The sequence below is a fragment of the Plecotus auritus genome, assembly GCF_963455305.1.
Source record: "Plecotus auritus genome assembly, chromosome: 5".
NCBI classification, from domain to species: Eukaryota; Metazoa; Chordata; class Mammalia; order Chiroptera; family Vespertilionidae; genus Plecotus; species Plecotus auritus.
This window is the reverse complement of record NC_137776.1, coordinates 139,550,818-139,569,576: the sequence shown is the minus strand read 5'-3', so window position 1 is coordinate 139,569,576 and position 18,759 is coordinate 139,550,818. Positions and strand designations below refer to the sequence as shown.

Genomic DNA, 18,759 nt, shown 5'->3' with positions numbered 1-18,759 from the left:
AACATAGATCATTTGGGAACATTTAGTCAACTCCTTCAATTCTATAAAGCCTTCAAACACTTCTGACATCTGGGACTCTCTTCTATCTTCCTGCTGAATATATCCAGGGAAGAAGATATATCTCTTTGCAGGGGTGGAGGGGTGTCCTATGCACAGATGCACACGTATATGCTACTTGACAAACTACCTAAATTCTTAAGAATACTTTACATCTGGCACCTTTATAGGTATACAGAAATTTTATAACACAGCAGGTCCTAGAATAACATCCATTTTGTTCTACATCATTTCATTATAACATCAATGAGACGCCATAGGAACTTAACTCTTATTTATATCAATTAGTCTATGGTAAAATTGGTTTCCTTATATGTCATTTCACTTAAAGTTACAGAACCTATTAACAATGTTAAGTGAGGACTTACTGTGTAATGATTTTACACACACACACACACACACACATTCCAAAACAAAAAACTCAGTATCTTTGGTACCTCTGTAGATAAAATATATATATTCCAAAACAAAACAAAAAATTAGTCTCTCTTTATAGCTATGTGTTTTTCCATGAGTAGTTGTCACATCAATTCAAATACATTTATATGGATCTTCAAATAAATCCCATCAGACCACTTTCTGTCTGGCTGGTTAATCATTACTGCCCATTTGCTAAGTGCCCCCGCCTCCTATAGTATGTTCCAGTGAACTAAAGACCTCTGGCTATCATAGATTTACAACTCAGCAAGATTAAACAATTTACCGTTATTTATGACAGCAAAGCTGGGTCTTCTGTATTATATTCCACATTAGCATCTGTCACTTTACATTTGGGAGCTCCTGTCCAAAAAAAGATTATGCCTCCTAAGCAAGCATTCAGCAGGGCCACAGAAGCAGGCGCCCTAACAAATAGCCTGACAACGTATTTTAAAGCATCACCAACTCCTGCAGCTGTGCATTTCCAGACTACTCAGCAGATTAGCCTGGAGTCTCTTAGCCCCTACTTGGTCTGTTCCTCTCAGTAATCTCTCACATGGCCCAGTCCATTAGGCTTAAAAATCCTGAAATGAGCAGACTAAGATCTGGCCTCAGGAGGGGATAGTGGGGTGGCTGGCCGGGGTGGGGGGATGTTCTTAACACAGCCTGAGCCTTAGAAAGGTTTAAGGTAGAAGAGTTTGGCATTGACACAATTAATTCATAACAGGAAATAATGCACAGACCATGCTAAAAAAGAAAATAAGTCCCTTAAGTTGAGTTAACAGTCTATGCCAGAGCAGCTGTCCCCTCAAGTACCATGGCAGTGAGTGGATGCAGGAGTGTTTGTGTGTGAGTATGTGCACTGGGAGGCGGGAGAGGTTCATGACCTCAGCAGTGATTATCCAAGCCTTAACCAGCAGCATGGAGGAATACCAAAAGTCAAGAGGAAGCCTCACCAAAGCAAATGTGATCATCACATCCACAGGCACCTCTGATCAGTAAAGCTCTGGAAATTAAAAAGCCCATATGCACATGTCCTTTTACTTTAATCAGAGGAAAATAGTTTGGTAATATGAATGAATAAAATAATTGATAATAATTCATTACCACATTCAATCATCCCACAATCCTGGAAGATATGGGGGCAAGTATTACTTTCCCTGTTTTTACACATGAGAAAGCAAACCCAAGGAGGCTAGGTGACTTCACGGGCATACAAGTTGCCAATGGTAGTACCATGACTCAAATACAGAGCTTCTGCTTTTTCTTCATTATTCTTTATTGGTATGTTCAATTATTAAAGCAATTCATATAGATATATGATTAGTTAATAAAGAAAAGTATATGCAGTAGAAATGGACAGAATTCTCCATACACACCCACAGACCCCAGATATATTCACTGTTAACTGTTTGGAGTGTGCTTCTTCCAACCCTATTTTCTATGCATAATTATATACATGAAAGTGGGATCATGCTACATAAGATACTCTACTAATTACTTTGATTCACTTAACAAACTATCATTCACATCTTCCTCATGTGACATATAGATCTGCCTCCTATGCTTATGAATATTAATGCATCTATGGTGAGGTTGTGTCATAAATTATGTACTTGTTTTCTACTGTTGAACATAGATTTTCCAAGTTTTTCTTTAGCAAAATGTTGCAGTGAGCATTCCTATACAGAGACATTTGCACATTTGTAGTAGGGATATCTCCAGGATAAAGTTTTAAATTAAAGAACTCCTGAATTATTAAACAATAACTCTATTAATTTAGATATATACTGCCAAATTGCCTAAGCAAAAAGTTGTATCAATATAACTTCCACCAACAGTGTACATACATGACAATTTTCCATACCTACACCAAAATCTGAGTATTTTTATTTTTTTTCAAACTGATGGGTTGCTCTTATTTATATTTCTTTGTTTATTAATTAGGTTGATCCCCTTTTCATGTGTTTGTGTTGTTGACAATATTTCTTTTAATTGTTTGAATTTTTCTTATTGGGAAACACTTTTCATGTATTGTAGATATTAACCATCTGTAGTAAAACTCTCCTCCCAATATTTTGTGGGGTCTTTTGTCAAATGGGATAAACTTTGGTCTTTATGATTTCAAATTCTTTTCTCTTTCCATTAGAAATTCCCAATTGCAAAACTAGATACCCTCCCCCTAACCCCGCCAGCTACAAAACAGGACTCTTACCAGAGGAGAACAATATATTGGCAATATTTTAATATTATATTTGTACAAAGCACCTATTAGAGACTTGGAAAGGAAAGAAAAACTTCTGTGACTTTTTGCCAATTAAAAGAATTTCTTCGGGGATTGAATGTTCCTGAAACTTTTCATACAAATACAGATTTTAGTCCAAAATTTGATGTCACTAAAGATGTAAGAGATGAAAGATATCCAAGAACTCAGAAAATGTGGATTTTAACAAGTCATGTGTATATTCTAAATATCCTTTCATTCATAACTAATGAGTCAAATCAGATGAAAGAACCTAAAACTTTCCCTTTGGCTATGCAAGTATAAACAGTTAAGGCATACTGGCCAAATCTTGAGTGTTTGCAATTAATTGTCAAGGCTGTAGACTAACAAAGAACATTGTATCCCTAGCTTTCTATCTTCTATATAAAAATCCCTGGGAAATTTAGACCTTCTTTCCCCTGCCTATCATTCCCCAATAATCCTGTTCAAATTCTATTACAGTATTTGTTCATGTTACTGTTATCTAAAAGAAGAGTGGCCAAGGACCAAGAGATGTGCATTAAGATTAGTGAAGCCAATACCTGTGCTGAGATTCCTCAAAAATCGGTTCCAACTTCTACTCTTTATGTCTGTACAGAAACTAGCAAACTTCAGAGTTCACAAATGGCTCAAAGAGAACAGATGTTTCATAGAAAATTCTCAGGGCAAGTTTCACACATAATGTTGCTGATGTGTGTCTGTCTTTTCAATAAACATCATATGCTTTATTGGAAGATTTACTAAAGCAGCTTAGTTAAAAATGCCATCTGGGTCTCTGGACACATTAAACAAAGCTTAAAATAACCCACACCAGCAACTGGGAGGGCCCAGCTGTTCTCAAAACCTCTCCCACTCCCTTTACTTACACACACACACACACACTCACACACACACACACACACACACAGTAAATGAGGACTTGAGGCTAAAGATTTAAGAATGAACTGGCCCAAACATTGATGGATGGAACCATAGGCTCCCTAAAACTTGCTGCTGCTCGTATAATAGATTTCCCAATTCCACGAATCACGAATCGGGATTTGGTAAGGGAAGCAAGATAGAGTGATAGAAGGCTCTTTAGAGTTTTCTAATACAGCAGAGGCCCAGTGCATGCCCTCGGCCTGGCCTGCACTCTCTCACAACCTGGGACCTCTTGGGGGATGTCGGAGAGCCAGTTTTGGCCCGATCCCCGCAAACCAGGCTGAGGACCCCACCAGTGCACGAATCCATGCACCGGACCTCTAGTATGCATATAAGATCTTTGGTTAATCTCTTCCCGCCTTTCCCCCTCACCCCTTCCCTCTGAGATTCATCAGTCTGTTCCATGTTTCCATGCCTGTGGTTTCCGTTCCTGCGTTAAGCATCTGCCCCCTGGTGGTCAGTGCGCATCATAGCTACCGGACGGTCAGCCAGTCAGCCAGTTGCTTAGACTTTTATATAGAGAGATTATAAACCTTCCTAACATCTGGGCCATAGTAGCTCATTCCAGCCACCTATACCTATTCTGTAGTGAAAACCAGTAGAAAATACATAGCAATGACCACTCAGTTCTTTTTTACTTCAAGAGATAAGACCTGGAGCCAGCCAACCCCAGATTTCCACATCCATTCCAGGAAAGAAGCCTTATGTACTGAAGCACTGGTTTCCCTCTCTTGCTTCCATTTTCTTCCCTCTCTACTTTCCACCCAACACCATATCCCACTCTGCTCCCCTTCCAAACCTATGTTCCTTGTCTTTGGTTCGACACCAAAGTGTGTCTCCCATATCTAAATTAATAAAAGGGTAATAAGCTAATTAGACCGAATAGATCGGACGTCTTCCTCTGGACGTCCTTCCTGCAAACCACCAGTGGCCCCTCACCGAGGCCAGCCCCGCCCCCAGCGGGGACCCCCACTCTGATCCGGGGCCCCCCTTCAGGGCAGGCCAGCCGGCCCCCACCCATGCACCAGGCTTCTATCTTACATAATAAAAGGGTAATATGCAAATTGACCTGAACAGCAGAACGACCCGAACAACTGCTGGACCAGTCACTATGAGACGCACTCACCACCTCTTGGTCCCTTTCCCCAGCCAGCAGGCTCTGATCGCCTGATGGCCACCCGCGGCGGGGGCAGGGTTGGTGAACGGGCAGGAACAGTCGACCTCTCAGTCCCTTTGCCCGGCCGTCAGGCACCGATCACCCGATGGCAAACGGGGAACCGGGGGTGGGTGGCGGCAGGAGATAGGGCCGGCTGCGGGCAGCTGGGGAAGATGGTCCTGATCACAGGCCAGGCCTCGGGACTGTACCCACACACGAATTTCGTGCGCTGGGCCTCTAGTAGTCTAATAAATGCCAAGGCAAGAGTATTCTCATTCTTTGGAACAACTACCTTTTCATGTTCTGTTAGAATCAAATATAACCTGTGCAAACATCTTAGCTGGAAGGCACACCCAAATCTCTTGCTGACCAGCTTTCCTCATGCCCTTGCACTTCAGCTTCCACCTCGAAAGGGTTTCAAAAGGCATTAAGAAGCTCTTGAATGCTGTAACTCGATAATAATGTTGTTGTTGTTGTGGCTGATCATCATATGCCCAATACTGTATATGGCTAGTCAACAAGTGGATTTTCTCTTGACTAAAACATGAAACAAGAGATATAAATTGTTTGCAAAGGGGCCCATTTCATGGTTTATTCAGTACATGTATTCAGATTATTATTATCTGAGATGTATTTGGTTGACCTTAATAATACTCCACTAAATATCTTAGTGCTACGGATGTTTCTAAATGCTTTCCTATGCAGTGCATTATCTGACTCCCAGGATAATTCAGTGATGCTGTCATACCCAATTTATAGAGGAGGAAACAAGGGGTTTCTAGGTATTTTGAGAGGCTAAAGCATTTGTCCTGTAACTTGCAAGGCAGAGCTAGGAAATCAAGGGGAGACTTCCAGATGCTGATAATAGTGCTTTCTCTACCAAACCTCATTATCTCCTAGGCTATAGTCTGGTTTGGGTTTGCCAAATACATATTTGTCATATTTGATGGCTTACCTTTATTTAACCTATAATTGCTTTGACTGTAATACTCTGGTTCCATTAAACACATATACACCACACACACACACACACACACACACACACACACACACACTTTAAATGTTAAGTTATAGAGCTGTACTGTCTGGTATGGTAGCTACTAACCACTTGTGACTATTTAAAGTTAAAATTCAATTAATTAAATTAAATGTAAAATTCAGTTCTTCAGTGGGTGCATTTCAAGTGTTCAATAGTCACATGTGGGCAGTGGCCAAGACAGTGCAGATTACAGAATATTTCCATCATCACAGAAAGTTCTACTGGACAGAGTGATATACAATGTCATTTCCAGAGAGAGAAGACTTTAGAAAAAGTCAGAAAGATCTTGAGGCAGATACAGTGCTTTATTATTGTCTAATAATAAAGGTAGTTTGGGACTAAAAAAAGAAGATTATAACACAGAAGAGAAAGAGAGAGAATGCTCTTAGCCAGATGGATCTACCCAGAGAAGGGTGAAGGCATTCTTGTAGCCATTATGTTATATTTAGCTCTTGAACTCATAAGAGATTAGAATAAATTGGAATATGGATAATCTAAACCCCTAAAAAGGATCTGAAGCAGATGGAAATAGAAAGAGAATAAAAAATCAACTAGTTACAAACTAAGTTTAGTCACAATTCATTTAAATGATACAATTTACTCTTTGTACTTAGTAATTATTTTTCTTTTTTAGTATGACAATGCTTGTATTTTTAAAGGGAAATTAAAATACTTATAGGGATTTTTTAGGTATATTCACATAGCCACATAAAGACTACAAAAACAGGTAAAGAAGTATCTTTTCACTCACAAATCCATTCAAATTGATTCTGTAAAAACCCAGGTGTCCATAGCAATATTCAAGAAAGTAAAAGCAAAACAAAACAAAAGTCATGTACAACAAGGAGGTTGCTGTTTCACCAAATCTTACTACGAAAACTGGTGCTGTAAAGAGAGAATAAATATATATTCTGCCTTCCAGAGGGAACTCTATTACAGGATAACTAAATGGCCCAGTTGTGAGGAAGCTGCCCCAATCTATAGTAAAATACCAATTAAAACATGCAGGAGGAAGAGGAGAATTAGCAAATCAACATTTTGAAACCCCTAATGAAACAATTTACTCAAGCCAGGATCACTCTTGGATGTTAAAACAAATGGATGAAGGTTGATAAGGAAACAAATATTCACATGGTACTTAGTTTGACGGACATACTACTTACTAGTCCCAAGGCAGGAAATAATAGAAGCTACCAGCAATCACCACAATAACCCTGTAATCATCTCAGCATCACGAATAATGGAACCACCAGAGATTATGTTTCCTAATGTGATACAACATGAACATATATCATCATCTATAAAATATTCTTGTAAAAAAATTGTTGACCCCGAATCTAATTAAGACTTTGCAACTAATTTTTAGTTCAACAAACAAACAAATAAAACATGAATATAGTAAAAAAGTTAAATGACACCATCAAGAAATAAATAAAAGATTCCAAAAAGGGGGGGGGCCTGAGGGGAGATTCTATAGGATAATTGACTGGCCTAGTCTCTCCAACAAGTAATTTTCATTATCGAAAATAAAGAGGGAAGTATTTTCTAGGTTAAGAGAGACTTAAGACAAATAATCAAATGCAATCTGTGTTTATTGATTAGAATAAACCAGCTTGAACAAACCATCTATAAAAACATTTTAAAATAAGTGAGGAAATCTGAATGTGGGCTTGGTAATAAATGATACAAAGAAATCACTTTTTATTTTGTTTGGAATGAAAGTATAATTGTCAAAGAAAATGTTCTTTTTTAGAGATCCATACTAAAGAATTTAGAGGTAAAATGTAATTTTCTTTAATATACTTTAAAATACTCCCTAAAGAGATGAAATAAGTATAGAAAAAAATGTTAACAATTTAGGGTATGGGCATACGAATGTCATTAGTTTAGTCTCTCTACTTTTCCAAAAGTTCAAAAATTTCACAACTTTATAATAAAAATGGGAAATCCCAAATTGTACAGGGATATATCTGAGAATCCATTTCAAAGTTTATGAGCTATTAAAACATTGGTAATGTAGTTTATAATTTTATAAATTCCAAACTTCTGTTCTCCTCCATCAATTACATAATCAAAGAACAACTAAAGTTTTTGTTTTTTTATAGAAAATTGTTTTGGAAAATTAACATTTTTAATAAAAACCAAGATTTTTCAGATAGAGAATGCAGCCCCCCAGTCAGATTCCAGCCAGATAAAAAAAAGAAAGAAACTCTATTTTTCTACTATTTTCTAGCCTGTTTATTGAATATTTCATAAGAAATCAAAAAAGGTCAAAGCATTTGGAATCAAAGTTCATAGTTCCCGATTATAACTCAACAGTCCAAATTAGGAGACAAGTCCATTCCCACCAATTTGCAATTACTCAAGAACAATTTTGCTTACAGTTATCAAAACTACCTTTCCCAGAAACCAGCCTTCTGATTATTCACTTCGCTTTAGCAAAAGTCCCCAAGAACTGAACAAAAATAAGGATAAGATTGGTTAAAATGAGCTGTTTGAAATTTTGATAAATATCCACCATTCTCTTCACCCATGTCCACCCGCCTTAGAAGTAGTAATTTCAGAATATTTAAGAGATGGACTTCTATATGGATTCTTCATAACCACTGTGAGGTTACATTTAACTCTATTTTAAGCATATATTAACTTACGCTAACTATCCCCTAAAATAAACTTTTTCAAAGTTAATAAAATGTGTTTACCAGAGAAAACTCACTGTATTAAGAGGTTGAAGCATCCTTATGGTAAAGTGTGCCAAGAAATAATAAAGCATAATAATAATTTGCCCATGCAAATCAACAACTATAGCTTCAAAAATATCCTGACCCACAAAATTGACAGGCTATGTTTCTCTCATCCCTGAAAAAACTGGCAGGAGTCCACAGGAACAGCTTTGTCAGACAAGAGTAAAAGACCATTTGTCAACCTTTTTGCAAATCCCTGATTCTAGCCAATTTTCACCATCCCAAGTGAGAACCAGAGAGAAATTCAAGTCTTTTATCTCCAGCATCATTGTCTGCTGGGGTTGAAAATCACAATTCCATAACCCAACTCACCCCTTGGCCCTGTTTCTCCCAATTGGTTTTGGTTATTTTTTAAAAAACTATTTCCTCATCCCTGAAGCATTGGGAAGGGGAAATTATAGTAGACAAACATGAAGCATGGAGAACCCCAAATCTCACTGGTTCTCTCTCTTTCTCTCTCTCTCTCTCTCTCTCTCTCTCTCTCTCTCTCTCTCACACACACACACACACACACACACACACACACACACAATGGCAGGGTGGGGGGAAGGAGGAAGGAAGGAATCCAAATGCCAGACAATTGTTTAGTTTCACTTTTTTAAATGTTCGCACTCATTTATACATCTGCAGAGATATCACTTAAAGAAAAGTTCTATGTGTGTGGGTCTGACCACATTAACAAGGCCGAAATTACTCTTTAAGACAATGCTTCCCATATAGAATTCAGAGATCTCTGAAATTAGTTATCTCTCTTGCGAAAGTCCTTGAGAGGCCGCTGGATTTGGAAGGAGAAAATAGGGATATGAGGATATAGCAAACGTTGCTTCTAGTAGGATATCAAGGAAGGAGGGAGAAGCGAGGGGGGGAGGGGGTGTCTGAGAATTCCAATTGCAAAAGAAGGCTGCAGAGGTCGTGAGAGAATGGAGAGGAAATGAGGATGAAACGCAAAGGGAGAAAAGGCATGAAATGTGGTCAAATGCCAAAGGGCATCTTGGAGAGAAGTTGGGAATTGCTTTAAGAAAGGCATTGCAAATCTCATTTCAGACCATTTAAAGATGTCTCCAGGAAACTGAGAGCCAGGCTGCATAGCATCAAATTGATCCCTACCCCATTTCCATCCGAATCAAATTAATCATAAAATAATTTCACTGCGTTCATGAACCAACGATATTAAAAACCTTCGCCGTTTGCACTTGCCAAATATGTCGGGGATCAACACTGCTGTGTGTACTGAGACAACACTACTGTTAAACTTGGCAGACCCAAACTTTAGGGTGGAAGATGATTGCAAATAGGACAATGTCCCGGGTGCACCAGGGAGGCTGTGGAGAGCGGCGGTTGTGGGACGCTGGGCGAAAGGACCTGGGCTAGGAGAGCCCCGAGCCAGCAGGCAGAAGGGGGCGCGGGCGAAAACCTGGGACAGCAGCGGGAAGCCAGGGACGACCAGGTAACTCACCCCGTTGGCCGCAGCCATCTGCACCACGATCTCCGTGGCTGTCCTGCTGAAGTACCTGCCGTCGCTGCCCACCACCATGGTGCAGCCCTGGCGATCGCGCAGGTCAATGGACGACAGCACGCTCTGGATGAAGTTGGGCAGGTAGTTGCGCTGGCCCTCGAAAAGCCCGGTGGGCCGCCGCAGCCCCCCGCCCCCAGTGGGCCGCTGGTCCTCATAGGGTGCCGTTGGCACGGTCAGCACCGGGATGGGGCTTCCCTCCATGGCGGCTCCTGGCCGGTCCTGCCGCGGCTCCCGGGAGCCAGAGGGAATCTGCAGCCCGGGGGGGAGGGGGGGGCCACCAACCTGGCGGCGGGCCGAACTCCGCCTCGCGCCCCGGCCCCCTCCCCGAGCCGGCCCACAGCCTGCGCCCTCCCGCGGCACCGACCGGTGGATCCTCTCCAAGCGGCCCCTCGCTGCCCCAGCAAAGTTTGGCCTCTACCTTCCAACAAACTTCCTCTCTAGCTGGATGGCCCTAGGGGCCCGCAGTTCTTTCCCCTAGCTGGACTCACTTTCAGGGTGTCGTCCCCAAAACCTGTTCCCAGTGCCAGCTACCCCCTCCCCTGGCGGCTCCTATTCTTGTGTCTGACCCAAGCCTTACCCAGCAATGGACTGTCTCTGGGGCCCACCCTCCGCTAGAAAATAGCCCGGGGGTGGTGAGACCTGGAGGAGGATTTGGGATCCTCTCCGGCACCCCCAGTCCCTCTCCCCTTTCACCAACAACCCTGTCTCTTCTCCCTGGGAGTGAGCAGTTTATTCGCACAAGTTTCTCTCTGGAACAAGGACAAGGGAGGGAGTCGGGGTGGAGGTGGGGGTGGGGGTGGGGTTGGGGGGACTGAAACTTTTGCCATCAGCAACAGCCCCAGCCAAAAATAACCCTGGAAAGGCAAGCTGAGAATTGTTATCTTCTGCCAGCGATGAAATTGGAGGCTGGGTGCTGTGTGTGTGTGTTTGTGTGTACACACCCTCCACCACTACCATTTGTTGCAGGGAATCACATACTGTCAGGCCCTTCCATCCAGCAGGGCCCGCCCAGCCAGCAACACTTTTCCCTTGGCTATCTCCAGATAGCCCACATTTCAGTATAGAAACATTTCTTCCTGTGGTAGTTGCAACAGCAGCAACAAAGACCCAAATTTTCTTCTTGCCCTTCCCACCCTGGCTAGCCCAGCTCATGCTTAGAAACAGGCTTGTCCCACACTGTATTTGCCCTATTGTTGAGCTCTTTTTAATATCCTACCAGAAATGAATGAACAAACTCAAATTGAATAAGGACCGGGTACTAGGAACTGTTAGGTCCTTTCCAGGGATCCTCTCATTCTGCATGGGCTAGCGATGGTCTGCCCTGCCTCCTTAAAGCGCACCTGAAATCCAAAACCAAGAAATACCCCCATAGAAAATAGGAATAAAGAGAGAACAGACTAAAAAGATAAAACCCTAGAGTCCATTCCCCTGAATTTGTGGTTGAGGGAGCCTTGGCTTAGCACCAGACAGACCTCAACCCTTCTAAGGATCTGTGCATATCTCTATGGTGTGGGGTTTTTTAAATGACTTTCTAATAACATTTCATATTGCAAAGAAGGACAGTATTATTCCCAGGAGAAGAGAAGGTGGTAAGTCCTTTCCCCTCGTAAAGACATAGCCCCCAAGCCTAGAGTTGCCCAAAAGACCTCCAGGACTTCATCTCTCCACTTTCAGCACCTGCCTCAGTTTTGATATCTCCGTCATTCTGTCCCAACAAAGCTCAGCTCCTTTCACCAGACTAAAGACAAGTCAGGCACATCTCATACAAGATTTTACAGTTTTACCAGTCAAGAGGAAAGCCACTTTTCCTAGTTCTAATCCCCAAATTCCCAAAGACTCTGATTGGCCCAGCACAAGGGAATGTGCCCAACTATATTACCAGAAAAGAACCCCACAGTGAAAGGGAAAACAGTTTCTCCAAAGGAAGAAGGTGCTATGCTCCAGAGCAGTGGACCACCGGTTGGCGACCACTGCTCCAGAGGGAAGAGAAATGGATGACCAAATCACAATTGTTCACCACATCCTTCACACTTTCACTGATCAAGTATTTTGAAAATTATTTTTTTCACTGAATTCACATAGTACTTTGTATCACTAATAAGGAATGTTTCCCATGTTGCTATACCTTTCTGCTTATATCTTCTCTCTTCTAGCTGTATGTGACCTTGGAATAATTCCTTAACCTCACTGTAAAATGGGCATTATTATAATCCCTACCTCATAAATTGTTGGTAGGATTAAAATACTTAGTAGAGTGCTGGACAAATGTTAGATGTTTATATTATTGCCATCAATGTTGCATTTATCATTATTAATGTATAACAAGAATTACAGTCTATATATTTGTAGACCACCACTGTACTTAAAGGGTCTTGGGCATAGGTGATATTTTATAAAGATTGGTGGAATTAATCTGTGGGCTTTGACAATGGGAACTAAAGACATATAATTTGCCCTTGAAACAAAAGAAAGTTTTATAACTAAAGAAATATCTTCAAAGCTACCTCCAAATTTGATCCAATTAATTTTAATAAATTTGTCACAGTGATGGAGAATGAAACCCGAGAGGGCCCCATAGATAAGAAATGTCTTGCCCATAGTTGCTCGCTGGTAACATGAGAAGGTCAGGTTAGATCAGTGTTTCTCAATGGGTTTTCCTCAGAACATGAGTGCTACCAAATGCTGCACAAAACAAGAATTTCGTGGCTAAGTAACTTTTTAAAATCCTGCACACTCTACCCCATTCTTGAAGCTTCACAATGCACATTTTCATATTCAAAGCTCTGAGAGGTCCCACAGAAAAGACATCAGTTTAACTTTTTTTAAAACTCATGCTTCCCAGCCTAAATTCACAAGACCAGTTTGCTTAAGGAAAGAGACTCAGACTACCTTTGTGACTACAGTGGTGACATCCCCCTTCCCATTTGAGTGTCCTCAGTGGGCTAGGTCAGGGATAAATACATTTTCCTGCTTCTAGGGACTGGTTACCCCTCTGTACTGAGCTCAGAGCTCTCGGCAGCATGGGTCACAATGAAGGGCAGCTCTGTTTGCCTAGAGATGCCTTTCGGCCTTCTCCGAGCCTCTAGTCTAGAGAAAGGCATCTCACTGAGAATTCTTGGCATGAAACAGGAGTAACTGATATGTCTTCCCTTTCCCTTGGGACTTCCTTGCTCTCAAAAAAAAAAAAAAAAAAAAAGGTGTCAGCCAGCACCTTCATGTAGAGAAAAACACTAGCTGGCTCAGCAAGATCAGCATTTCCCAAAAAGAGAATTTAGGGTAAAATAAGTGTTGAAACACTACATACTTTATCCCCTATCCTGTAGATTCACAAAGCGCATTAGCATATTAAAGACTGAAGTTCCGTAGGAAAGAATACTCAACTTTAACCCAGAATTTCCAAATTTTATCTGACTATGGGCCCTTTTCCAAAACAGATCAAGGACATTAATATTCTATGAAACACTTTAGATCTTTCAGGTCCCTTCCAGATAAATCATTCAATGATTCCCTTTTTTACTCATGAAGCATTAAAAGAATAATTTCTTTCAGGTTTCTATTAAGAAAGTTACTAGAATTTGCAAAAGGGAGCAGGTAAAATCACCCAATTAAAAAATATACCCTTGAGCCAGGCTGGTGTGGTCCAGTGGTGGTTAAGTGTCGACCCATGAACCAAGAGGTCGCTGTCCAATTCCCTGGTCAGGGCACATGCCCAGATTGTGGGCTCGATTCCCAGTAGGGGGCGTGCAAGAGGCAGCCAATCAATGATTCTCATCATTGATGTTTCTATCTCTCCCTCTTCCTTCCTCTCTCTGAAATCAATAAGAACATATTAAAGGAATATAAACCCTTGAGTGATTTCAAGACTTAAAATGACTTACATATATATTTATATATAATTTTATATGTTCTGTTCTTCCACCCTCACACCCCCACCTCCAATGCCCTGGCTGGCAGAGAAGGCTAGCACACACATTTGGTCATGGTAGTTAAGTATTCCTATTGAGTTGGAGTCTACTTCAGTGCACACAGGGAATGCTAAAAACATGCTGTTGACTCATTGACTCTAAGAGCCGAAGAAATGCCAAAAGTACAGGACAAGTGCCAGAAAAGCAGGTGGAAAATGTCATGAGGCAGTCATTCCTCTAAGGAAGCACCAGTTCCCTTTTTAATATGCCCAAACACCTTCGGGTAGTGGAGAAAGTCCATTATATTTCTCCCAAAATACCATCTTCCACTAAGCCTTCTGTTCCCTTTTACTGTGTCCAAATGAAATAGCACATAGCAATCCCAACAAAACTTGCTGCTTCTCTACTGCCTTCATTGTAAGGCCACTAAGTGAATGTTCAAGTGATGTAAAGGTTCTTGTCTCATGTGTGTCTAGTGCACTTGTTCCTGTGTTCCCACATCTTGGGCTTCAAATATTTGTTTCCCACCTTCATCAATGACTACATATGTGGCCTTAGACAACTTGCTTTCTCTCCCTAAAGCTAGGTTTCTGCACCTGAAAAATGGATATAATGCTACCTGCCTCCTAGGGTTGATGATCATATTCAAAGAGCTAATATGTAGAAATTGCTCAGCACAGTGCCTGGAACATAATAGGGGCTTAATAAGTGATTGCTACAATGATTATTATTGTTATTACCATTATCATTATTAAAAATAATTTTTATTGCTATTATATTTACTAAATTTATTATTACCATAATAATTATCCTAATATATAAAAACTCTGGGTCCATCATGACCGGAGGCTCGACCAACCGGAAGTCAGTCCTGCAGTCAGTGCTGGGTTGCCATGGCCCAGCACTGACTGCTGAGGGGGCTGAAAATCAGGCCCAGAGACAGGCCTGAAGAGAGAAGCAAGGTCTGATACATAGCCTCTGTGGCAGCTATTGATCAGCACTTGCCTCTCTCCTTCTCTCCAGCAGCCACGCCTCCATTTCTCTCCAGGCCTCCACCTGGGCTGCTGATCAGCCCCGCCTCGCTGTTGATAGGCCCAGAGACACTGACTGGCATAGAAACTGACCTATCAAAACCAATCTGGTGAACTGTGAGGAGCCAATGGCTGCCCAGGAGGCGAAGCTTTTGACACTGACTGGCATAGAAACCAACCAATTAGAACCAAATCTGGGTGAACTGTGAGGAGCCAATGGCTGTCTAGGAGGCAGAGCTTTTGAAGCTGACTGGCATAGAAACAGACCAATCAAAACCAAATCTGGGTGAACTGTGAGGAGCCAATGGCTGCCTAGGAGGCGGAGCTTTTGACACTGACTGGCATAGAAACCAACCAATCAGAACCAAATTGGCCAGCAGTGGAGGACAGTTGGGGGCAAGATGAGGCCTGCAGGGGAGGGTAGTTGGGGGTGAGATCAGGCCGGCAGGGGAGGGCCATTAGGGGTGATCAGGCAAGCAGAGGCAGTTAGGGGTGATGAGGCTGGCAGGGAAGGGCAGTTGGGGGTGAGATCAGGCCAGCAGGGGAGGGCAGTTGGGGGCTATCGGGCCAGAGGGGAGCAGTTAGGTGTTAAACAGGCTGGCAGGGGAGTGGTTAGGGGGTGATCAGGCTGGCAGGCAGAAGCGGTTAGGGGCAATCAGGCAGGCAGGCAGGCAGGCGAGCAGTTAGGAGCCAGCAGTACCAGATTGTGAGAGGGATATCCGACTGCCGGTTTAGGCCTGATCCCACAGGACATCCAGCAGTCGGACATCCCCCAAGGGGTCCCAGATTGGAAAAGGTGCAGGCTGGTGAGAGACAGCCCCCCCCCCAGTGCACAAATTTCGTGCACTGGGCCTCTAGTAAATAATATAATAGTAATGATTCCTAATCTTTGTATCAGTAGTATTGTATTTGAGAGCAAGAATGAACTATGTCTGATTACCTTTTCGGCACACTATCTAGCATAACATCATAGGCAAAATAGGGAATTAGCAGTAAGGATTTAAAAATTTATTTTTATTGACCCTTAAATACTTTGTAACAGTTCAAAAGGAGTTGTCAGCCTAACACATGGAAAGGGCAGTTGGGGGCAAAATCAGGACAGCAGGGGAGGGCATTTAGGGGTGATCAGGCATGCAGAGGCAGTTAGGGGTGATTCCTGTGTGGTTTGTTTTTGGAGGTGCACAGGATGCCTAGGAATCCTGAAGGACTGCTTATCAACCTCCCAAGGCCAGCACAAGAAACCAATGGGCAAAATAACGTGGGTGTAGTTTCCTGACCTTCATGCACTAGCCCCAACTTTGAAAAGCACTTAATGTTAATTGACTAACTTGTAAATATTGTTTTTGGAAAGCCAATAGTTTCCTTTTAATTCAGCTTTACCTAAAAATAATAAGACTGATCAAGCAAGGATGAAGATTCAATTTCCAGGTGTCCCCCAAAATATCTAGAACCATCAATGATATATAATAACAGATTATTAAAAACTTTAGAAAGTCTTATCAAAGTTCCTCCTGTTATAAAAGGCAAAAATCTTTACTTTTCTAAAGGAATCTCTATACTTTTTTAATAGGTGAATTTTGTTAAAGAAATACAATTTAGATATTCATTAAAAAGGAAATATATTTTCTATAAATTATATTTGATTAGTCATTTTTAATCATAACCTACGTGGAATTTTTTCTTTGGGTTTTTTTTTTTTTTTGGTATGGTGGATTTTAGAAAGGGATCCCCAATATATGACTAATATCTGAATAAATATTTTAGCATTCCTAGCTAAAGTCATGTCTTTCTTTTTTTTTACAAAATTAGCCTTTTTTTTATTATTGACTTTAGAGAAGGAGGGAGGGAGGGAGATTGGTTGCCTCCCACATGTGCCCCAACTGGGGACCAAATCTGAAATCTGGTTATGTGCACTGACCAGGAATCCACCCCACCATCTTTTGGTGTATGGGACGATACTCCAACCAACTGAGCAACATTGGCCAGGGCTATAAAGTAATTTCTTAAAAACTACTTTATATTCATCTATATCATGGAGCTAAATAACAAGTATGCTGTACAAGCCAGTATTCCTACCTTATGAATGGATTTTTTTCAGCTATGAAGTCTGGGTGAATTTGCACGACTGACAGTGAAATACTACGATATCAAAGCCAGTCAGTTTTGGAATTGTGAGCACATGCCATCCTCAAGTCCCTAGCCCAGCCCAGGCCTAGCTCAGATGTTACTTACCTATTTATCAGGAACACTGGTTCCAACAATTCTATGTACCCTGCCTGACAAATTTTCTCCATGAGATTCTTCCAGTCTTTTGTTCATTTTCTCAGAGCACATCTACAAAGGGCACAATAATTTGAAAATCAACTCAAGCAAATAGTGAACACAACTGCATTTTAACATAGGGTTTTCAGGACACACTAATTTAACCCAAAAGTGGTGCCAATGATTGGGGCTTTATGGTCTAAATTATGGTTATCAACTTCAAAGGGAAGCCAAGAGCACCTTCACTGTTTTGGCATTTTTCTTCCCCATTTCTAATGCTTTCTCAGAACCTAGGAAGTGGTAACTTTTCAATTCTCATGGAATGGATTTTTCCCACTTTCAGTAGGAACTGAAATCAACCAGGTTTTTATCCAATAGCAGTTCTCTTTATGTATCTGAGATCCTCCAACATGTCTGACTTAGGGGCATCAGTAGTGAGAGTGGCTCCACAACAACATTTTATCATTTAACTCTACCAGGTATCCAATAGAGGATGTTACTCCCTTTCACTGTCCAAACTTCTGACAGATATTAATCATTGGGATTCTGGAATAAGTAAATGGAATATCTGAAAATTCCTCCTGAATTTATATTATTCTGAAATTTCATAACACTTTACTTACATGATTTTGAAAAATAACAGGAAAGCATAAGAATAAGCACAGCCCAGTCAGGTGGCTCAACAGGTTGAACATCATCTTGTGCAACAAAAGGTTTCGTGTTCAGTTCCCGGTCAGGGCACATACCTGGATTGTGGGTTCAATCCCTGGTTGGGGCACATATAGGAGGCAACTAATCGATGTTGCACATCAGTGTTTCTCTCTCTCTCTCTCTATCTCATTCTCATTCCCTTCCTCTCTCTCTAGAATCAAGGAAAATATCATTGGGCGAAGATTAAAAAAGCAATAAGCATAGAATTACTCTGTAAAACTTTTCTATATGAAAAGTTTTCATGGTCTTCTGTTAAGAAAAAAATATAATAACAAGTGGACAGTTTGCTAACACTATGAATCAACATATTGTGACAAGATTATAAAATCCAGTAACATACAGAAATTGTATCTACCTGATAAAGACACAGGGTAATAGAAAACATTTTGAAAAACAAATGAACATTAACAAGATAAATGCTAAGATGATTTAAAAATTGGAAGATAATACCACAATTATTTAAAGACTATCACTTTTTAAATGAAATTTTTAACCCCACAACACATCAATTGTTCTCTCCAACAGAATTCAAATAATGTAATATTTGGGACTCCTGGCAAATGTAAGAGCACCACAGAGAAGCAGATGTCAGAATTGCCAATTTAATGACAATTTAATAAAAATTCTAAAACTTGTTATTTCTTAGAACAGCACTCACAGGATTTGTGAAAAGTATACTATGCCTGTAAACATAACATTTACTCGCTATCAGCAGAGGACAGAGACATGAAAGCACA

At 41.1% G+C, this 18,759-nt stretch overlaps 1 protein-coding gene across 3 annotated transcripts in view; it reads right to left on the bottom strand.

Moving 5' to 3' along the window:
* PGM5 (phosphoglucomutase 5) overlaps positions 1-10,858 on the bottom strand; it is a gene marked incomplete at its 5' end in the record, with an annotated part of 197,375 nt that extends 186,517 nt beyond the window's left edge. Inside the window, 2 exons of one of the 3 annotated variants that reach the window (XM_080669073.1) lie at positions 10,054-10,176; positions 10,691-10,858. In XM_080669073.1, coding sequence (XP_080525199.1) covers positions 10,054-10,131 — 78 coding nt within the window. Of the gene's footprint in view, positions 1-10,053; positions 10,352-10,690 lie in introns of those variants that run through there. The other 2 variants (XM_080669072.1, XM_080669071.1) reach the window with 2 other exon arrangements.
* Positions 10,859-18,759: the final 7,901 nt, after the last annotated feature.